General features: G+C 39.4%; 1 protein-coding gene across 1 annotated transcript in view; it reads right to left on the reverse strand.

The window, feature by feature from the left end:
• Positions 1-21481, reverse strand: part of LOC136857494 (uncharacterized) — a 218715-nt gene extending 197234 nt beyond the window's left edge. Inside the window, exon 1 of the mRNA XM_067136195.2 lies at positions 21433-21481. Coding sequence (XP_066992296.2) covers positions 21433-21481 — 49 coding nt within the window. The remainder of the gene's footprint in view (positions 1-21432) is intronic.
• Positions 21482-27027: the final 5546 nt, after the last annotated feature.

The raw sequence follows: 27027 nt of genomic DNA on the forward strand, positions 1-27027 counted from the left end.
TGTTACATTTCTTATGCAAAGTATGTGTCGGGACCACTTTCTATTTTCCGGGATCTTCTCCGTTTTCGATATTTCTTCAAATATGATTTGAAGATTATCTACGATTTTTGGTTGAGTCCATTTTATAAGTTCAGCTGTAATGAAGTCTTCTCCACTAGCTTTGTTGCTTTTTAGGGGTTTAATTGATTTTTCAATTTCTGCAACAGTAGGTGGTGGATCTGCTTATAAGTTTTCATGAATTTCTGAAAATTCCAATTTGTGGTTCGGTTCTTCACAGTTCAGAAGTTTATCGATGTTTTTTGCTAGTATTTCTCAGTATTAGTTAGACCCATTCTGTCATTTTCATCTCTTTCTTTTTTTTCTATTTTGGTATTTCCTTTACATCGCACTGACACAGATAGGTCTTATGGCGACGATGGGATAGGGAAGGTCTAGGAGTTGGAAGGAAGCGGCCGTGGCCTTAATTATGGTACAGCCCCGGCATTTGCCTGGTGTGAAAATGGGAAACCACGGAAAACCATCTTCAGGGCTGCCGACAGTGGGGTTCGAACCCACTATCTCCCGAATACTGGATACTGGCCGCAATTTAGCGACTGCAGCTATCGAGCTCGGTATTATTATTATTATTATTATTATTATTATTATTATTATTATTATTATTATTATTATTATTATTATTATTATTATTATTATTATTATTATTATCCGAGGCGGTACAAGTATTTAGTGGTTTAGGAAAGGAAATAAGAGAAGGAGTTACCGAATTTGAGGTCCGGTGATGACAGAGATGGCGTAGAACGTAATTACAGTAATTAGTGAGATGTGTGTTTTTGAAACCACCAAGATCCTGGTTCCTAGTGGAACACGTCATTATGTAAGGTAGTGGCGGTACTTCCGCTGCTGCCTTTCTCCTCGCTGAGCAATTTCGAGTGTTTGTGTGTGACAGCACTCATTGGTACCGTATACTCTAGTACACACTTCAGATAATTGTAGAAACACTATACTGTATGTGTGGTACCGTATACTCTAGTACACACTTCAGATAATTGTAGAAACACTATACTGTATGTGGTGACTCGAGCATAGCGCGCGAAGAATTAGGCCTATTACCAGCGGAAAACCGCAGCGAACGTCCTATTAGAGGTAGAAAAACTGATATGTTTCGTGGGATCAAGTTGGTGAGGTGTGATTGGACTTAAAGGATAATTTTCGTTTAAGATCCCATCTTAACACAGATCGTTAAGATGCCTGCACATCCATTTCCAAGAATATATGTATGGGTATTCAGGTGGCTTTTGACCTTAGCTCAGACTACAAGAGATTGCACCGCGGAAGGTCAGTGCACATTCGCCCGTCACCTCTTCGTAACGTAACTCTGAATAAGAGTCAATGGAAGGCACTGACTCATTTCCAAATGGAAATTCGTCATAACAAACTCAATGACAACCAAATCACTGCCTGAACGCATTCCATGATAGGACCTAACTGGGAAAAGCAGTTTTCTTGCGTTGCCAGAGGAAACAATGGGAAATGATTTTCACCATTTTGTCATTACTATGCACCTCCAACCTGCAAAGGTAAGGCCGTATTTACAACTCAAATTAATATAAGAGAAAAAAAAATTAGCTTATAAGACGGGCTGAGTGACTCAGAAGATTGAAGCGCTGGACTTCTGACCGCAACTTGGCAGGTTCGATCCTGAATCTGTCCAGTGGTATTTGATAGTACTCAACAACGTCAACCTCGTGTCGGTATATTTAATGGCACGTGAACGAACTCCTGCGGGGCAAAATTCCGACACCTCGGTATCTCCGAAAACCGCCAAATTAGTTAGTTGGTCGTAAAATACAGTAATATTATTGTTAGACATTTTTTTTACAATTTGCTTTACGTTGCATCGACACAGATAGGTCTTACAGCGACGATGGGACAGGAAAGGGCTAGGAGTGGAAAGGAAGCGGCCGTGGCCTTAAATAAGGTACAGCCCCAGCATTTGCCTGATGTAAAAATGGGGAACCACGGAAAACCATCTTCAGGGCTGCCGACAGTGGGATTCGAACCCACTATCCCCCGATACTGGATACTGGCCGCACTTAAGCGACTGCAGCTATCGAGCTCAGTTTATTAGATTTTAAACAGCTTTGTCACGATAAAGTTGGTCCATGTGTAATCGAACATTTTTCAGTTGCTGGTTTAGCGTAGTGGTCTTCCATTCAGTGGTCCCCAGGTTTGATTCTCAGCCGAGCTGAGCTGGTGATTTTAAAGGCGTATGGTACTCTATTTCGGATACTGGGTATTTTGTTCGTCTTAGTACCCATCTCTTTATCTACACACAACTCTTCACGCTATCAACCGCTCCTGGAACACGCAATAGGAAATATAATATATCCCCATATATGGTTGGCGTCAGGAAGGTCAAAAGGCCGTAAAACTGGTACAAATCCACACTAAGTGCCAACTCCAAGAAACTGAGAAAATGGACATGAAAAATAAGTTATTTGTTTATTTTATTTTATTTTATTTCGCAATGGCTTCAGAAATATTAAAGTACAGCTACAGCATTCGCCTGGTGTGAAAATGGGAAACCACGGAAAACTATCTTCAGGGCTGCCGACAGTAGGATTCGAACCCACTATCTCCCTTGATGCAAGCACACAGCGCGCGATCCTGACCGCACGGCCAATTCGCCCGGTACATCGAATATTGATCAGAAGGGAAGGTTTCTTTCTTTAGCAGCGGAATAAGGATATTGCCCTCAAATGTTGATGAAGACGAAGTTAGAATTTGAAGTATGCATATTGAGTTCTTATCCTTACTTCTTTGTTTTAGCCTGGCAATGTTACATCCAGGCTTGTCGAGCGAGTGACGTGATATAAGACGATAGTTGTGCAGCAGTTCCTTCTGCACGAACTTCACGTGCTCCTTGCAGATTTTTGTAGCGGAGAAGAAAGCAGTGTTCAGCTCACGTTTCTCTTCGAGATAGAGAAATACCAGAATAAGAAATGTGCTACGTGGAATAATTGTCTCGTTTATGATGCAGTGTTACAACTCTCTCACTTTATCAGTGGACATATGTCCTTACAGGGGCATACAAATGACAGTTTATACGGTCATTGGCGCGCTACGTACCATCACATTGTTTTGTTTTGTTATGGTAGCGCCTGCATAATTGGGGACTGCTGTACAATTTACAGTATATCATGACATTTTTTGACGTTGAATACGTGTATCATTTCGTCCCAGTATTGGCCTCCTCGATAAAAATCTGTGTGTTCCAACAGGTTGTAGGCCTATACCAGATTTCTTCAATTCTTCTTCTTCTTTATCTGTTTACCTCCAGGGTCAGTTTTTCCCTCGGATTCAGCGAGCGATCCCACCTCTATCGCCTCAAGGGCAGTGTCCTGGAGCTTCAGACTCTGGTCTGGGGATACAACTGGGGAGGATGACCAGTACCTTGCCCAGGCGGCCTCACCTGCTATGCTGAACAGGGGCCTTGCGGGAGGATGGGAAGATTGGAATAATAATAATAATAATAATAATAATAATAATAATAATAATAATAATAATAATAATAATAATAATAATAATAATAATAATAATGTTATTTGCTTTACGTCCCACCAACTACTTTTACGGTCTTCGGAGACGCCAAGGTGCTGGAATTTAGTCCCGCAGGAGTTCTTTTACGTGCCAGTAAATCTACCGACACGAGGCTGACGTATTTGAGCACCTTCAAATACCACCGGACTGAGCCAGGATCGAACCTGCCAAGTTGGGGTCAGAAGACCAGCGCCTCAACCGTCTGCGCCACTCAGCCCGGCGGGAAGGTTGGAAGGAATACACAAGGAAGAGGGAAGGAAGCGGCCGTGGCTTTAAGTTAGGTACCATCCCGGCATTTGCCTGGAGGAGAAATGGGAAACCACGGAAAACCACTTCCAGGATGGGTGAGGTGGAAATCGAACCCACCTCTACTCAGTTGACCTCCCGAGGCTGAGTGGGCCCGTTCCATCCCTCGTACGACTTTTTAAATTTCGTGGCAGAGCCGGGAGTCGAACCCGGGCCTCCGGGGGTGGCAGCTAATCACGCTAACTACTACACCACAGAGGCGGACGATTTCTTCAATTCAAGAGTATAAAAGCTAGCAAGAGGAAGGTTCGAAATCTTTCAATGTCAGATGGTGCAACAGGAAGCAACACGCGTATCCGCCATTTTGTAGTACAATTGGAACTCGGAGCATGCTGTAAAATTAGTATAACTTGGGACCACGACATAATAGCCTATACCGCGAAGTGTCGTTCATTTCACCTACGCGAATTCTTTCTATATCCTATACAGTGAAACTTATCCTAACGGACACCTCTATTGGACACCTAAAAATTACGGATATTTAAAAAAAACACTGCATAAATACACGGGTTTAATGACAATATTACTTCTCAATAACGGGCATTGTTTATAATCGACGAGGATACTGAAAGCTACCAATCCAACATAATTAAAACTTAATCAGGGTAAACCTGAAAGAAAACGGTCACATTTTCTGGAATTTGACACAGTAGTGGACGGTGTTTCGAACTAGTGTGTATTGATTTAAATAATAATAATAATAATAATAATAATAATAATAATAATAATAATAATAATAATAATAATAATCATTATCATAATCATAATAATAATAAATTACCGAGCTCGATAGCTGTGGTCACTTAAGTGCGGCCAGTATCCAGTATTCGTAAGATAGTAGGTTCGAACCCCACTGTCGGCAGCCCTGAAAATGGTTTTCCGTGGTTTCCCATTTTCACACCAGGCAAATGCTGGGGCTGTACCTTAATTAAGGTCACGGCCGCTTCCTTCCCACTCCTAGCCCTTCCCTGTCCCATCGTCGCCATAAGGCCTATCTGTGTCGGAGCGACGCAAAAAAAAAAAGGAGTTAAATTACATTTTACGTTAACTTTAAATTTACTTTTAATTTTAAGTACCGGTAGTTACAATGCTCAATATGTTATGTTTATTCACGTGTATAATTATATGGTTTAGAATAATAGCAGGTTTCATAGCCTAAGTCCCACCATGTACAGAAAGTCATTAATAAATAAATAAATAAATAAATAAATAAATAAATAAATAAATAAATAAATAAATAAATAAATAAAATAAATAAGTAAATAAATAAATAAATGTACAGTCGAACCTCGATATCTCGAACCTCCATTACTCGAATTTCCAGTACCTCGAAATAATTTCCATTTCCCTCCGGTCTGTTCTATTCTTCTCGTGTATTTATTTCTCTATTACTGAAAATTCGTGTCTTCCATTTCTCGAAGTAAACGCTTCCTATATGGACGCTGAAAATATTCTGTAATTAGAATTTTGCACATTCACTTTGCAATGTGGCATTTAAGGTTTGTGTGTTATTGTTCCTTAATGTACTACAGTTCATCTTTTCTGTCCACCCCTGGTGCGTTCACCATAGTCAGCTGGAGCTGTATGTACCCTCTCCTGGATCGTCACTAGACCAGGCGTTAAGTGCACTATCTATTCTTCGATCCTACAAAATGCAAATTATTTTTAAGCAATAATTGTTGTTGAAAAGTATGTGGAAGAAATGAAGCTTATGATTGAAACACTTCTCTACTGTGCGTATTCTGTCTTCAATGACTTGCCATAACAAGTGTTGTAATTTCTTTTATATGGTTAAATAACACTAATGGCAGTATCAAGCAGCAGTTACACGTGATTCGATTATGTGCAATCCTCAAAGGTGAGAATTATATATATATATATATATATATATATATATCGAAATGTCGATAACTCGACATAAAATTCAGCTTCCGAGATGATTTGAGGTATCGAAGTGCGACAGTATTCCTTGTCAAAAGTGCAGAAGTATTCAGTTGCGGATATCGTGCTCAGCCGCTTCAGATTTCTTACCTTCTCAATAACGGACAGGCCGCTATTCAGAAAACAGTGTAGGATGTTACAGAATGGGGTAAGCATATTGCAGTAATTTATGAGACGTGTATGATTATGTGACACGTATGCAACGATGTCGCACAAACACCAACATATTGAAAATACAATTGTAAATAACTTCAAGGTTCAAAAATGAAGATGGTTATTTTCTACAATCTGGATCTGGGCATAAATGGTAGTTAGAGGCTATTGAAAATGAAGGAGCATTTCAAATGTAGTAATTTAACAAAGAATCACACTATGCTTACTATATTTTCTTTGGTAAATTTAAATTCACCGTATGTGTTTTATTCATTGAATGTGGGGGGAAAAGCACATTTTGTTCGTAAATTACTGTAATATGCTTACCCCATTCTGTAACATCCTACACTGTTTTCTGAATAGCGGCCTGTCCGTTATTGAGAAGGTAAGAAATCTGAAGCGACTGAGCACGCAATCCGCAACTGAATACTTCTACTGCTCCCCTCTGGTCCATAAAGGTAGATACCTCCCCTCCCATCCCCTCCCAAAGACTTTCGAAAATATGTATTTGAATCGAGGAACACTGGAAAGAGTGTGATCTGGCAACATTCACAAAAGTAGAGCCCTGGCAGAAAGAAATCTTTCTAAACAAAATTCTGTATATTCTCTTATTCCCAACTCCAACCCAGCACGCACGAGAGGTATTTTAAGTCTATAAAACGTGCGACTTTAGCTCCGACACAGTTCCTATTTATTTTATTTATTACAAGATAATTAATGATTGGCCGCTTCAGAATTCCAACTGAAAATGTAGCCGAGTTGTTAATCTGGTGATAAGAATAAAAACATTCGTCTTCCAGAGATCCGAGACTCAAATCCCAATGTTGAAAGTAGCGAACGTCAGTGTGGTTTTTCGTAGGCACACCAGCCCTAATTCTTTATTTCTCGGGCATCTACTTTCATCTTAAATCTAAATAATTGCAATAGCACACTGGCATCATAATTCGTGTGTCAATTGCTAGCCTGGTGCAAGGTGCCATGTATGGCGAACTGCGTGTTATTTTAGTGGAGGTTAGTGGTGTATATGTTATGTATGAGAGTTGTAGGAATTTTGGGAATAGCATAAACACTCAGTCTTCGCGCCGAGAAAATTCACCATTTAAGATTAAAATCCCAGAGGACCGACGACCAAGACGATGACCATTCAGCGTATAGCAGACACAACATGTTTTAATACAACACCCACACACACTCTCAGAGTTAATGACTAGAGAACCAATCCCAATACCCGTCATGGAGACCCTCGGAGGAACTGATAGAAGAGGCTTGCTCTACACGAAAAATTATCACTAAAAGAGATAGAGTAATTGCTTTTATACCCAATCGTCTTTACCTTTGGAATTTTTTCTGGTAAAGTGAAACGGAACGTTTAAAATGACACTCAGGCTGCCTAAACTGCGTCAAATTAAAACGCCTGGGCAAGGTAGCTCAGCCCATATATTATTATTATTATTATTATTATTATTATTATTATTATTATTATTATTATTATTATTATTATTATTATTATTATTATTATTATTATTATTATTGCATAACTGGTTATTAGAGAAAGAGTCGTCTCGATTTGAAATACGAGAGTACTCTTGCGTTTTTCTCAAGCATACAAAGCCTCGCAATGAATGGTCACATAAACTGGCAAACTGTCGAGCAGAATGACATTACCTGAAATATGTCAATTATTCAAGGTCATCCAAGGCACAGACTGTTTTATTTCAGTCTTTAACCCACGTGTATCTGCTTCAAATCTCGATGACTCGATGTGAAGTTTGAGTTAGATGAAGCGCGGACAGGACAAATTTTCTCCAGGATCGCCACTTTTTCTGTGAAATTCACTTCAGTAGCACCCCATAGTTTAATAAACGAATTCTCATCGCCCCCTTTCCCCAGAGGTATACCACAGATATCGCCAGCCAGTGCGTGTCTACTTCTCGGTTATAGCTGGGGCTTTATCAGCTAACCTTCCAGCTCCATGGCTGAATGGTTAGCGTAATGGCCTTTGATCACAGGGGTTCCGGATTCCATTCCCGGCAGGGTCGGGAATTTTAACCATAAGTGATTAATTCCCCGGCAGAGGGACTGGGTGTATGTGTCGTCTCCATCATAATTTCATCCTCATCACGACGCGCAGGTCGCCTACGGGTGTCAAATCAAAAGACCTGCACCTGGCGAGCCGAACTTGTCCTCGGACACTCCCAGCACTAAAAGCCATACGCCATTCCATTTTCATTTCATTAGCTAACCTGGTACTTGGCTGGAATCAAACTCAGTCTATCATTATTTATCTCGCCAGTAAAATATTTGCTGGACAAGGATGAGTGATACAATAGAGTGCTGGATTTCTGTGACCCAGCTCGTGGGTTCTATTCCAGCTCAGTCCAGTTGTATTTGGAGATGCTAAAATACGGCCACCTCGTGTTGTTACATTTACCCGCACGTCCTTCAGTACAAAACTTCTGGCACCTCGGCGTCTCCGTAAACCGTAACAAGAAAGTTAGAGAAACGTAAAACCAATAATATTGTGGTTGCTGAGATAAATAATATATTGAAGACCCTTCGTTTGTGAGCTGAATCTTGCGTTGTCTTTTAACACTGAATTTAGGATAAGTCCGAACGTATCCACTTTCAGCGCCAAGTGAAATGCTCTCTCGTTCGGTTAACCTTTTAAAACGAACCGTTAAACCACTGAGTAATATATCATGATGAAACTTTCGAATGTGCAGACGATGAACAAAGAATAATTAAACCTGACCTTAATGGATCATTTTAGCAATCCTGTCAGACAATATAGGTGCATGTATAATTAATAACGAAGAAAATGGAGTACTGCAATATTTGTTAGAGTATAGTTTCTGTTATTATTTTGGGAGGAATCTTATGAGACCAGGACTACTTTCACAACACGTTACCTCATAGGAATAATTTATAGGAGCAAATATGATTCCTAGTGTATCGGAATTCAACTTAATGAAGAACTCAAACATTAAACATTACTTTATACTTTATGAATGGCTATACGCGCTACCTTTCACATTTCCTATTAATCTTTATTCGCGAAGAATATTTAAGGGAGCTCTTCATTAAAAACATATGGGAGCGAAATTGAATTGAGTAATCATTAGTAGAATTAGACATGCTGATTACCAGAACTAGGGCTTTATACACCATAACCTTCAAGTGCACAACAACGCACTCTAGACACCATATCAACAACACGTGCATTAGCCAAAGAGAGCGTATTATCCTCTATGTGGCCCGCCTTACCCTTCACAGGTGAAACATGATAATCCACAGCCTGTTTTTCAGTCATGCGACCGGGTCAGGAAGGGAATGAATGAAACCCCATCTAGCGGCGAGGATTGGATATTGTGCCGACTACCGAAACCTGCCGCACTCCTCTGGGATAATGATTAATAAATGACAGATGGAATGGAATGATATTGGCAGCTGTTGCTGGAATGAAAGATGACAGGGAAAACCGAGAGAGTTGACAGTGCGGTTAGGGGCGCGCAGCTGTGAGCTAGCATTCGGGAGATAGTGAGTTTTACCCCCACTGTCGGAAGCCCTGAAGATGGTTTTCCGTAGTTTCCCATTTTCACACCAAGAAAATGCCAGGGCTGTATCTGAAATACGGCCAGGGCCGCTTCCTTCCTACTCGCAGCCCTATCCTATCCCATCGTCGCCGTAAGATCTATCTGTGTCAGTGCGACGTAAATTAAATTGTAAAAAATAAAATGACAAGGAAAACCGGAGTACCCGGAGAAAAGCATGTCCATCCTCCGCTTTGTCGAGCACAAATCTCACATGAACTGACCGGGATTTGAACCACGTAACCCTGCGGTGAGAGGCCAGCGCGCTTCCACCCGGACCATGGAGGCTACCCCTTTTATTGATAAGGAATGAAAACAGTTCTTGATAATGACACGCATAGGGGAGGGAAAGGAGTGAGTGGAAGGAAATGTCAACACATGAACGACAGGTTGACGGCACTGTGTCACACGCCTCTCCCACACTTAATAACACCGATACTCGGAATGGCAGTTAATAATAATGTTATTGGTTTTACGTTCCTAATTCCACGGTCTTTGGGGACGCCGAGGCTGGAATTTTCTACCACAGGATTTCTTTTACGCAACGCTAAATCTGGCGTATCTGAGCACCTTCAAATACCACCAACTAATCCGGGAACGAACCCGTCAACTTGAGCTCAGGAGGTCAGGGCTCTACCACCTGAGTTACTCAGCCTGGCGGATTAGCAGTTAGCCCTAGCCCTGCTGATGAGACTGTTATCTTAAATAATATAGTATAACTTTAGAGATTTTCAGTCTGTAAAAAACACTCACTTAAACCCTATACTATAACATACCTGTAAACAAACACTAAAATACACACACTATTAAATAAAGAATGGCATGTTTCGTTCCAAAAGAACATCCTCAGATTTTATCAAATCACTTTAAACCATGCGTATATGTGTACAATATTGTTTACATTGCATTAACTTGCCAATGCTGTGTACTGGTGATGTTATGAACAAGTGAGACAAATAACAATTGCAGTAGTCCTCCACTGTGACTTTGGAAACTTTGAGAAAGTTTTATGTACTTAACTTTAGCTATTAAACGACTGTTAAATGATCCAATGTAGCTTTTCAGTCTGTCGTACACACTAGTTTAAACACACATAACACTATAACTTACTTGTAAAACAAATATTTAAAAACACAAACTATTAAACAAAGTATACATCTGAACTGAAGCCAGTTCCCTTGCTCCGGTCGGCGTTGCTATGTAAGAGAGCGAGGGGACTGTTGTAGGTTATATCTCTGTTCGGCGGGGAGCGAAGGGGAAGCGCCGCTTGATATCTTATATTTGTCTTGTTGTACATTACAGAGTAAATGTAAGATAATTATTTTGATGAAATAAAACTGTGGAACTGAATTGAGGAGTATTTTGTAAGACATTATGTTTAGTGATAAATAATAACGGTCCGCCTCTGTGGTGTAGTGGTTAGTGTGATTAGCTGCCATCACCGGAGGCCCGGGTTCAATTTCCGGCTTTGTCACGAAATTTGGAAAGTGGTACGAGGGCTGGAACTCAGCCTCGGGAGGTCATCTCAGTAGAGGTGGGTTCGATTCCCACCTCAGTCATCCTGGAAGTGGTTTTCCGTGGTTTCAAACTTCTCCAGGCAAATGGTACCTAACTTAAGGCCACGGCCGCTTCCTTCCCTCTTCCTTGTCTATCTCTTCCAATATTCCCATCCCCCGCAAGGCCCCTGTTCAAAAAACAGGTGAGGCCGCCTGGGCGAGGTACTGGTCAACCTCCCCAGTTGTATCCCCCGACCCAGAGTCTGAAGCTCCAGGACACTGCCATTGAGGCGGTAGAAGTGGGATCGCTCACTGAATCCGAGGGAGAAGCCGACCCTGGAGGGTAAACAGATGAAGAAGAAGAAGATAAATAATAACGTACTAAAACGTCTCGGGTGGCGAAAACGCTGCCCAAATTCAAAGCATTTAGTATAGATAAAAATAACCTACCCACATTCCAGCACCGGAGTAGCCTGTGGGATTCATTACGCGCTATTACAAAAAGTGTGGAATGTTGTTCAGAAAATTAAGTAGCGCGAAGAGAGGGGAATATTTCAAATGCATGTGATCGTTGAGATTGGTTTGGTAGACTCTTTTTTTTTTTTTTTTTTTTTTTTGCGATGTGGTTTTTATAGCTTCTTTAATGTTTAAATATTTGCTTTTGTTTTCTATGTGTTAAATTTTTAGATGTCTGTGAAATGGTGTGTGTTGTCGTATATGAGCTCCCCGGAGGCTGAATATCGATTGTATCTGAATGTATTTTGTGTTTCTTTATCTGCTGTCCATTAAGTTTTGTTTGGCCTATGTAGGTGGCGTTGAAATTTGGTTCTTTATCTGAGGATGTTCTTATAGAACGAAGCATGCAATTCTTTGTTTATTACTGTGTAAATTGTACATGAATCCCAATGTATATGTTACAATACTTCCAAAAAATACTTCGAATTATATTCTGGACAGTTCGAGATCTGTAATTATTACGTTACACAAATCGTAAATAATTTTTTTGTTCACATATTTTTGTTTTAGTGTATATACTGTGGCAATGAAGGCTGCGAAATGGCTAGAAATAATGTGTGTGAGAGAGGGATAATAACAGCAAGTGTTGAGCCTCGCGAAGAAACTGGAAGATAATTAACAACGGACGAGTCACCCATAATAATCTGATAGTGGTAACTACTAGAATCATCTACAGACCTATATAAAGAGTGCATGCCAGTCATTCTGGAGTCAGTGTCAAGTGATTCCGTCTTAAGTGCGTCAGTTGCGAGTGAACGTAAACAGACGGTTGCGAGTCCGCGACGAGCCATTCATCGGGAGTGAGTCCGTCGACGAGCTGATATTTGAGTGTGCGATAGCGTGCGTTACGTTCGTAATAACTGTGTTGAGTGGAAAACTCAAACGCGAGTGAACTTGTGATTAACTGTAAAAAGCAGTTGAATAAATTTAGCGGGCCTTAAAACACGCTACCTCTCTGAGTAGTAACTTTAGGTATTTTTAAGGACCCCAGTGACCCATCACAATATTGTTTCATGTAGTATTTTGTAATGTTCTATTATAGTTTCCTCGTAGTCTAAATATATTGTGTATATTTTATGTTTGTTTACGAGCTGTGCTGAAAGGAAAACAGATCTAGAAGTGATAAGACAAGTATAGGAGAACGAAAATTATTAAAAGAAATGGAAGAACTGAACTTTAATTTATTGGACATAATCCACTCCTTGGTTGAACGGACAGCGTATTGACCTTCGATTCAGAGGGCCCTAGGAATTGGGAATGATTCGCGGATGAGCTGGGGGATTTTTAACTGCAAATGGTTAATTCACCTAGTTATTATCATTATTATTATTAGCGGCTTAACGTCACACTGACACATAGGTTTACACCGACGTAAGGATGGGAAAGGGCAAGGACTGGGACGGTAGCGTCCATGGCATTAATTAAGGTACTGCTCTAGCAACTGCCGGTTGTAGAAATGGGAAACCACGGAAAGCCATGTTCAAAGCTGTTGACAGTAGAATCGAACCCGTGATCTTCCGAATGCAAGCTCACAGCTACGGCACGCAAACCGTGAGGCTACCTTGCTCGATAAAGGCACAATAGTGAATACATTTTTCCACATAGGATTGGTGCCAGGAAGGTAATCTGGCCGTGAAACTGGGCCAAACACTCACATCAAATGCCAACCTCAATAAACTGTGGAAAGGTCAGGAAAATAATAATAAGAAGGTCACTAGTTACAACGTATTAATTACAAATAATTTAGAAGGCAAGATGCTAAGAACGAACGAGAGAAGTCGACCTAGGAAAAAGTATCTGGTGGACATCAGAAAGAGGATGAGATGTGAAAGTTACAGGAAGATGAAACGAGTATCAAAAGAGTGGTTATATCGACAAGGCGTAGCCTCCAGATCAGGAATGGCGAACCTGTGATACGCGAACACGACTTCTGTGGCACGTCAGGCAGCATACTAACGTATTTTAATGTTCTTAACTTGTAAAAAAAAGGTCGAAAATCTACCAACATAGCATATTTTAATATTAGGCATTAATACAGAAGTATGTTTCAATTAATTCTAGGGAATAATTTTTTTTACAAATTTTGTTAGCTTAAAGCTAAAATATACTTTTCTAAAAATTTACCTTCAAAAATGTAATTTTCAGTGATATTTGTAAAATAAAATAATGAAAGATTCAGTAGAATGGGTTTATATGTAATGCAATCTAATACCTAAATTAAGTCAAATGAGGAGTTTCGTGACGATTTTATAGGAAAATAACCTATTGTACACTAGGCAGTAAAAAGTGATAAACAACGCCTTAATTGATACCCTAGTCGGTAAAGTTTTCCCATCCCTGCTCTAGAACATAGATGAATAAATGATGTATTTAAATGACGTCGTTGTAATACCACAAGCATATATTGTCAATTGAATATCTCGCACTTGTAATGTATTTGTTAATAATACTTCTCATAAACTGCTTCAGCTGTAGGTATTCATAAGTACTTTCTGTCAGGAATTCGAAACTGTTACAATCACTCGTCCTCTTGGGAAGTTTTGCATTCTGTTCTCAATAAATTATAAGATGCAGTAGAATTATTATTCAAGACAAATAATGCAAAAGCAGTTCTTGCCATCCAATTAATAATACAGTTACGGTCTTCAACTCCGATCTTTGTCCATTGCTCATCTTCATGATCCTTCCACTTCGTCTGGCGTTCAAGATACAGCGTCTATTCTTACCTCAGTGTTATCAGTAACAAATTCGTTACATATAGAAGGTATTTAAGTGACAATGCATGACCACAGTAATATAGCAACGTCTTTTAAATACATTATTTTTAATGCTTATTTTCAAAACCTAAAGAATTCAAAATAGGAAATTTCACATTTACAACTGTAGATCATATAAGAAAAAACGTCTGAGAAATATGACAAAAATTCTAAAAACATTAATATATCCGAAACTCTTCACTGTACTAAAAATGATATAACATATATATAATCTCTGAAATAACTCTTCTTCCTCTGTTAAATATACTTTCTTAAATAATACAAATATTTTAAGATACGAGTTATGATTCATTGCAGATCTTCACCTTACACTATCAGATACCTATTGTAAGTTACAATCTCTCTTTCTACTTAACTGAGTTTCGTAAGATTATGTTCGGCCGTTTTCGCTTGATATTGTAATAAACAAGTACAGAAACGAACAAAACATATTTTAGAGTTTGTATACCTAATCTGAGATAAAATATGGCTAAAAAATTAGAATAAAAAGCCAGTTTTATATTAAATAAAAGCGAAACGAATGAAGAATTTAACATTGCAATAATAAAACTAAGCCAAAAGTTCAAAAATTACAGATAAAAGGTCAATTTGTTATATAGCGATGACAAGTAAAACGAACGAAGAAGGTAGTGTTTTCATCATAAAAGTAAACTGAAATATATTTGGTATTTATTATTTTGCCCATTTCGATTAGATTAATAGAACATTGTGAAATGTGATGCAGGAACTGTCACTATAAAACACTTTCACTGTCTCCATGGAAGGGCGTGTACCTATTATTACGAGTGACGGCTATAAATTCAATGATGGGTCTCAAGGTTGCGGTTTACGAAACATAGTATTATGCCTACCTAACTTGTTATTCTTTGACCAAAAATAGAAGGTTGCCGGCTGATGATCGTGTCGGAACTAAAGCCGCTTGTAATATAACAAGGTTGTTATTAACGGTAAAATGTCTTTCACACATAAGAAACCTCCTACATCAATTAACTTATAAACTAAGAAAGACAATGTTCATGGTAGAACCAGTCATCCAAAACTGAAGATGAAGGTCAAACATAAACAGTTTTGAGATGAAGTGATAAGAACATGGCTTCCGTTGTCTACGAATATCTTAACTCATGGTCATATTAATATGAAGGTAATAAAATTCCCCCCGCCCCCCAGACATCGGGTTACATGACTTAGTGATCCATCGGACGGAATCATACTGCAGTGAAACAATTTTGAAGTGTTGAGAACTCCTATGAAAAAGAATGACAATACAAGCAAGCAACCTAATAGAGAATATGGTCTGCAGGTAACACTTGACTCCTATTTGCATTTGGCTTAAAGGCTATTACGATCCCTATTTCGTGCGTCTAATAACGATGGGAATATGTCGTAAGATTTAAAACAAATAATTTGTATAATGACGAATACGCATTGTTTTATTGCTGCCATGGTCATAGTGTCCTGTTTAGTAACTAGGCTATGAGATATCCTTAGTGACAAGGCCGCGAAAGCTTACAATGTTTCGTTAACTCTTTCCTTTTTCGATACTTTTATCTACTAATAGAAGCACATCTAGGGTTAAATTTATTCTAGAGAATCACAGCTCTACTTCCCGGAAAATATTTATTCTAGAGAGAAATTTAGATAACACGAGTCAAACAAAAGAGATGAAGGAAAGAGGAGCCTGATACATGTAAAGAGTTATGACATTAAATTTAGCTAGGTCCCGTGGTTATTAAACTACTCTTACTATTGTGACCTCGTGACTGCAAGTACAGGTTCTGATGTCCTTCCCAGAATCGCAAATTTCCATTCTTAGTCTATTACCTACTATGTGAACCATAATCGCTAAGTAAATCAAACTTCTTTACAGTAGTGTTTAGTGAAAGTAAACAAGTTACTGCTCAAGAAGTTGATATAGTCCACATGAACATGAGTGTTGTGTAAGAAAACCTTGAGGTAGAAAAACCATTCATATATTACAATCTATCCTAAGATGCCTGTAAGTTTAATTTATTATAGAATAGCTTCAATGAAATGTACTTCAAGTGGTCAGACAAATACCTTAAGCAGGAAATCGGTTTTGTTGCTTCACTGTTACAAAGAATTATCTACGAAATATGTTCTCGAAGTAAAACTGTTAAACGAATTATATATATATATATATATATATTCGACTACTTCGACTACACCTCTCAGTGCTACTTGTTTCTTGACTTTGATGTGACATAAATCCCAACAGAATTTAGTTACACTTCCTTTATGAACAATGTTCACTTTCTGTTCTTTCAGGAGACCAAACACCCCCATTTTTTCCAATGAGAAGAAAATTTGGCCCCAAAGGATTAAAGGTAAAATAATATGAGACTTTGTAGTGGCACTAGTCTCGTTCGTATTTTCTTGAAAATTCAGTGACAGTGTTACAAATGTGGCCTGTGAAAATAGTCGTCTTTATCCGTAATAATATATAAGGTCGAGATTTGATGAGACTATTGAGGAATAATTTTTAGAATATAATGCATTAACTGTCAGCATCTGTGCGAAACTGGAGATTTCTAGCTAAGACGTACATGAGACTGAAAAGAAGACAAAGTTGGTTTGATCAACAATGCAGTTCCTTCCAGTGACAATCTCCCAAGAGAAAGAGGACAGCTCTGTTGATTCATATCTCTACCAGGCAATGAATCTACATCTTTCCAACTGCTCTTACATGTTGAGGAACCATTTAATATTTTACTACTATTAGCTTACTTTCTGGTTAATATCACGTTTATAAAACCAAGTGAATTGGCCGTGGCTGTGAGCTTGCATTCGGGAAATAGTGTGTTCGAACTCCACTGCCGATAGCCCTGAAGATGGTTTCCCAGTTTCACACCAGGCAAATGCTGCGGATGTACCTTAATTAAGGACACGGCCGCTTCCTTCCCACGCCTACTCCATCGTCACCATAAGACCTATCAATATCGGTGCGACGTAGAGAAAACTGTAAATAATGATGATAATAATAATAATAATAATAATAATAATAATAATAATAATAATAAGTTAATTATTAACTCCATGAAGAGAAATTATAGTCGTTGAGCCTGCGAAAACCGCTACTTGACGATGTTGTTGAAGGAATACTAACCCGCAGCACAGTTCCTATTAAGAACGAGAATTCTTCGAGGATCTTCGCACAATATTGAATTTTAAGTGACAGATCCTTACCAGCCAATGTTGTAATCTGAAATATGTCAAATGGCGGTTTTCGTTGGCGCAACGATGATTTTCTTTATTAAAAGGATAAAAAGTTAAATAAATTCAAATTTCAATTAATGTAATATCTGCCAATCAATCAATTAATTAATCAATCAATCAATCAATCAATCAATCAATCAATCAATTTCAGAAACAATACCTGTTAGCGGTCAGCACTATCTGTCGCTTATTAATTTACCTAATGGCTACACCGACTTAAATGGAATTTTACTGTACGAAAGGCTTATTATAGTCATCCAATTTAGACATTAAGTTGTAACATCAACATTTACATTGTAATTATCTTATAATCAAGGTCTTCAGGTTTCATTTGCTTCTTAATGAAATATGATTATCAACATCATTTACGTCAGGCGTGAATGATACACACGTGTACTTCGGTTGCGGTTTTCTTAATGAAACTTCAAATAAAATACATAGGTTGCAACAATCATCTACTGATATTCATCTTTTGGAATTTCCGATTGTACCAGACCTACCAACCAAATTGTAGTCGAGAGAACATATACATTTTCATCTGAACACTTATTTGATCAAATTTACTAAAAATGACAGTAGTGCTTGCAATCTGCTGACTTTCGTCTCTACCGGGCGAGTTGGCCGTGCAGTTAAAGGCGCGCGGCTGTGAGCTTGCATCCGGGGGATAGTGGGTTTGAATCCCACTGTCGGCAGCCCTGAAGATGGTTTTCCGTGGTTTCCTATTTTCACGACAGGAATATGCTAGAGCTGTACCTTAATTAAGGCCACGGCCGCTTCCTTCCAACTCCATGGCCTTTCCTATCCCATCGTCACCATAAGACTTATCTGTGCTTTTGTCACTAGAAATTTATCAGAGTTGTCAATCCAATGCTATCTGAAAAACCCTTGTTCGACTCTACCAATTTCCATGTAACATCCTTTTTACAACTTGTGAGTGTGAGCAGAGTGATTATTAGAGCACCACTGCTCAGTCTGATGATTTTTTTCTCGTTGCCAGGCTCCCTTCATTTGACTTTCGTATCCCACCTCGGCTGATCAGTTCTTTTTATCTTCTGACTTTGATCGTGTTAATTTTGTGAAGATTATCTTATTCGCCTGCTATGGCTTATCATCTTCTTTACCAATATTTTCATTATTCAAAGTGTTAAATCATTTGCCGTTGCTTCTATGAGTAGGTAGTGGTAAGACAGTCTGATAACGCTGATGTATTGTTTCAAAAATGGGGTCGGTGACAAGATTATATTTCGATTGCCCAGCGCCTTGGGTGACTGGTCAGCGTCTTCCGTTCAGAGTGCCCCAGCTTCAATTCCTTGCCGGGCCAAGGATTTCAACCGCGCATGGTTAATTCATTTGCTTTGAGGAGATGTTTATTCTCTCAATACAATTCTCTTCGTTTTTAGACATCACAGTACACTATCAACCACCAAAGAAACACGCAACAGCAGAGGCATCTCTCCACACAGGGCTGAAGTCAGGAAGGGCAAACGGTCGGAAAACTTGGCCAAATATAATAATAATAATAATAATAATAATAATAATAATAATAATAATAATAATAATCCAACATTTTATTAACAGTTTAAGTACACCGCAATGTTTATGCTTTGATTTTGTCGGTACTTCCAACAGTAAATGTAACCGGTTAAAATCGATGATCGAATTGAAACAAAGTTTATGAAGGAGGATTGCAATGGATAAACAACTATAAAAAGAGAGTATTAGTATATAGAATTAATTAAATTTGTTATTAATCTTTAATTATCCAACCATCACGACGTATGAAACGTATTTACCATGTTCCGTTCTCTGAAAATAAATGATTACAAGAAGAGGAAATCTCTTCCTTATTAAATAAACAATTCATAGTGTTAACATTATTTTGAATTCCATCGTTGTTGTCGGCTTACTTTCATTCGCGAAATTGAAAAACGAAAATCAGTGTGTGGCCTGTACAATTTTCTTTACGTGCAGATTTTAGAACTACATGTATTGATAACTCTGAACTAAATGTTCAAATATTTGAGCTGTTATAAAAATGTTCAAAATGTTTTTCGAAGATAATGATGATCACTGAAACTTCAAGGCAAGGAACAACATGATTATGCATATAATACCAATGACATACGAATATTAGAATTATTGCCTTACTACAGTATTTCAAATACAGTGTTATCTTAGCATTTTCCAGAATGTACTGTAAAAGTTTACTAAAAAGGTGCCTAAAATCGCCATGTCCTGGATTTATTCATTTTATAAAAATTCATCCCACAGCTAAGAAAACCTTTACAGTGATAGCCGTTTCCATATTTCGTCAAAGAGGTAAAATAATAATAAAAATAGGCTAATAATAATAATAATAATAATAATAATAATAATAATAATAATAATATTATAACAGAAAATTACCGAATTTTGTGCCTGATATACATACTGCATGTATCGTCATCATTAAAAACTCAAAATTTATAAATAAAACTCGTATTTAGACTTTAAATATTTAAAAGTGGAGTTTTATAGAAATTCATTATCTTCAAAACTCATCACCTAGGGTGATGTGATTATAGGCAAGCACCCTATCCCAAGGAATATTTACTGATATGACGGAATATATATTTTGTCACTCTATTCCTCGTCGAACCAGAAAGTGTTATTACTGTGCCATTTAATCCCATTAGTAACAACTTTTACAGGATCAACAAGCAATAAATGGTCCTTCAGTTCCATCACCACTCAAAGTGCAGCATGTATGGTACTAAAAACTATTTTGCTGTAGCTTGAGCTATTAAGAAATGAAAAATAGTACGTCTATCAAAGGATGGCAACAGCTAAAATAGTAGTCGTTATAATGCAAAACACTTGAACTAAATTACAGAATTGCTATTACGATTAATTATAAATATTCTGAATACTGTTTTACAGCTAATTACTTAATACATAATATCTAGCATCCCCTAGCTCAGTGGAAAAGTAACCAACTCTTTATTTCTCCAGTATGCCTTCTGAGTGACAACTACGTCTTCTATGACAGCTCATAATGGAACTGTTGGAGATCCAACCACCTTTCAGGGCGAGGAACAGCATGCATGCTTATAGTACAGAATATAATATGTTATTATATCTGTAGTCTTTGAAAATCACGTATTCAAACTTGTATTGGGAAGATGGTGGATTCAAAAATCGCCGTCGGAAGCTCTTAACGTGGTTTTTGAGGCAAATTTTGGGGCTCTATCTTTTAAAAACACGTCTGTTACAGTTTTCTTCTATTGCAGAGTCGATGAAACTTTGAACGTTATTACAAATTTGAACAAATAGCAAAAAATGCGTGGAGACCGTAAATTTTTATTTTAAAGTAAATTTTAGATAATATACTACATTTTCCGGTACTAGGTGAAATGATGACCTTGCTGGTGTAACTATTAATGTGATAATCAATCATGAGAGAACTGGTTCACCATAACCCAATTCTGCCATAATACCAACTTAAGAATCACTTATTTCGCTTAACTGAATATCGAAGACGTAAACAATACCTGAGTAAGTGAGAGTTAAGGTCCTAGTTGCCATTTGGTTAGTAGTATTCACTAGCCGGCATTTCTGGTGCTACTCTGATTGAAACTGGAGCATTATAACGTGACAATCAGCCTGATAGGGAAAGTGACACTCTGATACAATTAAGTTTTTGTCTTGGTGTGGATTTTCAGGACTGGCTCTCTATTCCGGTAAGAAATTACCTCATTGTTATTGATACGATGCATTATTCCGTTAGCTGCACAAGTTCTTATGGCATAAGCGCTGTCAGCGTGTTATGTAATGTCTTACCTTCAGTCTGAGCAGCTAGTAGAAGAAGGACAGAGGCGGCGAGCTTCATGGCACCACACGAACTGTTGGGACATGAACCATAGACACCAAGCCACTCCTTCAGGGCGACAGTGCTGCCACTGTGTCGACTAAGAACATCGTGACCGGTTCTCTTGGCCTACCACATCACATCACACCACTCCAAATCTCGTTTGCCCTTTACTGGAGGTTACCTGTCATTCATTGCCACCATCTCATGCTTCACGGAGCTTGACATTTGAGAATGGCCACTTCCCCACTCGGTCCACTTTGTCTTCTACAGAGTAGCACTCCCACATAAAACAGGATTGACTTTCAAGTCATTATTGAACTGTATCGTGAGTCTGGCTTCTTGGCTTAATTGTCAGCGTCACGGCCTTCGATTCAAAGGGTCCTGTTTCTATTCCAGGCCGGTTCGGAGAGTTTAGCCACGTCTAGTTAATTTTTGTGGCTCGGGAATGGGTGTATGTGTTTGTTCCAACTGACAGGCTACCTTCTCATTTACACACAACACACCACACTAAAATCACCACTGCAATACGAAATTGCAAAATATCCCTCCACATTAACCCGACGTAAAGAAGGGTATTCGGCCCCAAAACAGAGTGAATTCCATCTGTGCAGCACAGTTCGCACGAAGGTACAAGGTCTGAAACGTACCGCAAATTACATAATTGGTATGATAAGCAGTGAAGTGACATGAATGCTTGAATAAGAGAGGAACTTTTCCTTGGCGGGAGATAATAGTCTTGTAGTACTTTTTATGTTTATTAATTTACATTAAAACCTCATTTAGATCGAGTTCTTGGCTGAATGGTCATCCTACAGGTCTTCGGTTCAGAGGATACCCGGTTTGATTCCCGCCCAGATCAGGAATTTTAGCCGCTTCAGGTTAATTCCTCTGGACAAAGGCTTGATATTTGTGTGCCTTCATCCACATACAACACATAACACTAACAGCCACCACAGGAACATGCAATATTGTATATATACTTCCACACAGGTCTGGTGTCAGGAAGGGCATCCAACTGTGAAGTGCCGACTCCAATAAATTTGGAAAGAAAGCCAAGCAGGAAAAGAAAAAACCCGTATTATGTTTTTAAGGGGTCTTGTACCATTCAAAATGAAAATTAATTTATGAAATTGATTATTTACAATATGTTTTTTGCTAGGGGCTTTACGTCGCACCGACACAGATGGGTCTTATGGCGACGATGGGATAGGAAAGGCCTAGGAGTTGGAAGGAAGCGGCCGTGTCCTTAATTAAGGTACAGCCCCAGCATTTGCCTGGTGTGGAAATGGGAAACCACGGAAAACCATCTTCAGGGCTGCCGATAGTGGGATTCGAACCTACTATCTCCCGGATGCAAGCTCACAGCCGCGCGCCTCTAGCGCATGGCCAACTCGCCCGGTATTTACGGTATTTTACAGTTAACATAGAATGTCTCTTGCATTGAATCACAGCCAGGAAAGTAGCTTCTATTGACAAGTACGGTATATGAGTAAGTCCCCATGCTACAAGTAGCTTAGTCATTAAGGTAACGTACGATCTTAAACCTAATTCTAAATACTTGGTAAATGTAAATTTTACAAGGACATACAACTGTCATGAATATTAAAGCTGGTTCCCCTTACTGGTTTACAGTGATTTACATAGTAGCATTTAAAGATAGACGTGATAAATCTTGACCGACTGTGTAGCGTAGTGTGTTCTGCTACTCATCTTCTGTGCCCAAGGTTGCTGGATTGAAATTGCGTAAATGCTAGATGTTCATGTCACTAGAGTTACTGTCACGTAAAAGAATCTTATTTCAGGACAAAATTATTAAATTATATATTAACGAGTTACATATGCCAGTGCACCTAGTACGATATAGTAAATTTGTACAACTTACTTTAATGAAATCGAGTGGTACGCCATGTCAAGGACTCTTATACACTATGTAATCAAAAATATCCGGACATCTGGCTGAACATGACGTACAAGTTCGTGGCGCCCTCCATCGGTAATGCTAGAATTCAGTATGGTGTTGGCCCACCCTTAGCCTTGATGACAGATTCCACTCTCGCAGGCATACGTTCAATCAGGTCCTGGAAGGTTTCTTGGGGAATGGCAGCCCATTCTTCACGGAGCGCTGCACTGAGGAGAGGTAGCGATGTCGGTCGTTGAGGCCTGGCACGAAGTCGGCGTTCCAAAACATCCCAAAGGTGTTCTATAGTATTCAGGTCGGGACTCTGTGCAGGCCAGTCCATGACAGGGATGTTATTGTCACCACAGGCCGTGCATTATGTATGAACAGGTGGTCGATGCAATCGCCATCCCCGAAGTGCTCTTCAACAGTGGGAAGCAAGAAGCTGCTTAAAACATCAATGTAGGCCTGTGCTGTGATAGTGCCACGCAAAACAACAAGGGGTGCAAAGCCCCCTCCATGAAAAGCACGACCACACCATAACACCACCGCCTCCGAATTTTACTGTTGGCGCTACACACGCTGGCAGATGACGTTCACCGGGCATTCGCCATACCCAAACCCTGCCATCGGATCGCCACATTGTGTACCGTTATTCGTCACTCCACACAACGTTTTTCCACTGTTCAATCGTGCAATGTTTACGCTCCTTACACCAAGCGAGGCATCGTTTGGCATTGGCCTGCGTGAAGTGTGGCTTATGGGCACCCACTCGACCATGAAATCCTAGTTTTCTCACCTTCCGCCGAACTGTCATAGTACTTGGAGTGAATCCTGATGCAGTTTGGAATGCCTGTGTGATGGTCTGGGTAGATGTCTGCCTATTACACTTGACGACCCTCTTCAACTGTCGGCGGTCTCTGTCAGTCAACAGACGAGGTCGGCCTGTACGCTTTCGTGCTGTACGTGTCTCTTCATGTTTCCACTTCACTATCACATCAGAAACAGTGGACGTAGAGATGTTTAGGAGTGTGGAAATCTCGCGTACAGACTTCTGACACAAGTGACACCCAATCACCTGACCACGTTCGAAGACCGAGTTCCGCGGAGCGCCCCATTCTGCTCTCTCACAATGTCTAATAACTACTGAGGTCGCTGACATGGAATACCTGGCAGTAGGTGGCAGCACAATGCACCTGAGATGAAAAACGTATGTTTTTGAGGGTGTCCGGATACTTTTGATCACATAGTGTACGTACTTCAACATCTCATATCTATAGCAAAATTCATTACGTCCTACGTCGGGGTGGGCCGTGTCTCTTTACGCAGTGGAAACTCCAGCTCTAAGGTATAGTGACTTTAAAAAACCTTCATGATGTAAAATTATAAGCTCCAAGAGATTCCACTTTACAGTGTCTGCAAGAGATGAAAACCGTGAAACGTAATTGTAGCCTGGGTTGTATTGTAAATGAAGACACACCCTCCTCCCCAGAGAATGAATATAAAAATTGACGACAATCCATATCCTTTTTCCCAAACAAGAATACTTGTAACTGAGAATTAAATAAATAAATAAATAAATAAATAAATAAATAAATAAATAAATAAATAAATAAATAAATAAATAAATAAATAAATAAATAAATAAATAAATAAATATTAATAGCAATAATAATACACTTTTACGTCCCACTAGGTACTTTTATGGTTTTCAGAGACGACGAGGTGCCGTAATTTACAGTAGTACGGCAATTCTTTTACGTTCCGGTAAATCTATCGAAACGAGGCTGATACATTTGAGCACCTCCAAATACCACCAGACTGAACCAGGATCGAATCTGCCAAGTTGGGGTGAGAAGGCCAGCACCTCAACCGGCTGAGAATTAAAAAATACTTGTTTGTACAGAAAGCAATCTTCTTCTGCTTGTCATACTGTTGCCTTCACCATCTATTCCTGATTTTTCTTTGTTCGCACACTAATTTTCAGCGTTGTTGTCTTGAATGAGTTAAACGAAGGCGTGAAGAGAGAAACTGTTTCTCTTCAGACCGCTTGCGGAAAAAATCAAATCATAACTTATTCTGATCAAAATTTGAGGGCTAAACACTGAGAGATATTAAAGAAAATAACATGTAGTATGGGGGGGGGGGGTCGAGCCCTACTGTCGGCAGCCCTGAAGATGGTTTCCCGTGGTTTCCCATTTTCACACACTTTAATAAAGGCCACGGCCGCTTCCTTCCACTTCCTAGGCCTTTCCTATCCCATCGTCGCCATATCTGTGTCGGAGCGACGTAAAGCAAATAGCATGTAGTATGGTACGGACGCCAGTTAACATATTTTCAGCAGGTATACAGACTGATACTACGTATCAAATCAGCCAGACCGCATGGCACAACAGCCTCGAAGGGTCTTGGCCTACCAAGCAACCGCTGCTCAGCCCGAAGGCCATAAGATTACGAGGCGTCGTGTGGTCAGCAGGACGAATCCTCACGGCCGTTATTCTTGGCTCTCTACACCGGCACCGCCATATCGCCGTCAGATAGCTCCTCACTTGTAATCACGTAGACTGAGTGGACCTCGAACCAGCCATCAGATACAGGTAAAAATCCCTGATCTGGCCGGGAATCGAACGCAGTGCTACGCCATCCCTACGCCTGGGAGCCGGCACTAATACTACATACTTATAAAAAATCTGTAATACCGCCAACCTTCACATTCGAGCACATTTAATTACAATGACTTATTTCTACATTCACCTCAAAAAAGGACAATGCCGCGTTACAATTGTCTTAAAGCCGACACTAAATATTTCAGGTTATCTGTATTAGTTCAGAACAAAGAAAGCAATTAGGTTTTACATGCACAAGTGAACAGTGTTATTGATCAAATCCTTAGTGATATAAAAGACAATAATAACAAAATAATATTTGTGCCATCCCAAGAAATGGCATAAGAAGACGATCTCTGCATAAGAAATGACACCAGAGACGTGTTACCTCAGCGATATTGTCACTGACATCCCACCAAGGTGATTATAATTGTGATTCGAATTCCCAACCATAGATGTGGGAATTCAGAAATGGAAATTATGTCACTGTGGAGGCATTGTGGCCAAGATTTTGACATCGATAGTCTCTCCAGACTTAAATCTTGTGGCTTTTAATAAATGAAAAAATGAAATGGCGTATGCTTTTAGTGCCGGGAGTGTCTGAAGATAAGCTCGGCTCGCCAGACACAGGTCTTTTGATTTAACGCCCGTAGGCGACCTGCGCGTCGTGATGAGGATGAAATGATGATGAAGACGACACATACACCCAGCCCCCGTGTCAGCGAAATTAACCAATTATGGTTAAAATTCCCGACCCTGCCGGGAATCCAACCCGGGACCCCTGTGACCAAAGGCCAGCACGCTAACCATTTAGCCATGGAGCCGGACTTTTAATACATAATATCACATTACAGAAAGTTTTCATTCCGATAAAATTATTAGAAAACAGAAGAAAAATTAACTTGAACGTTTTTTTTTTTTTTTTTGCTAGTTGCTTTACGTCGCATCGACACAGTTAGGTCTTATGGCGACGATGGGACAGGAAAGGGCTATGAGTGGGAAGGAAGCCGCCGTGGCCTTAATTAAGGTACAGCCCCGGCATTTGCCTGGTGTGAAAATGG

The sequence above is a fragment of the Anabrus simplex genome, chromosome 1 (assembly GCF_040414725.1).
Source record: "Anabrus simplex isolate iqAnaSimp1 chromosome 1, ASM4041472v1, whole genome shotgun sequence".
In the NCBI taxonomy this organism is placed as follows: Eukaryota; Metazoa; Arthropoda; class Insecta; order Orthoptera; family Tettigoniidae; genus Anabrus; species Anabrus simplex.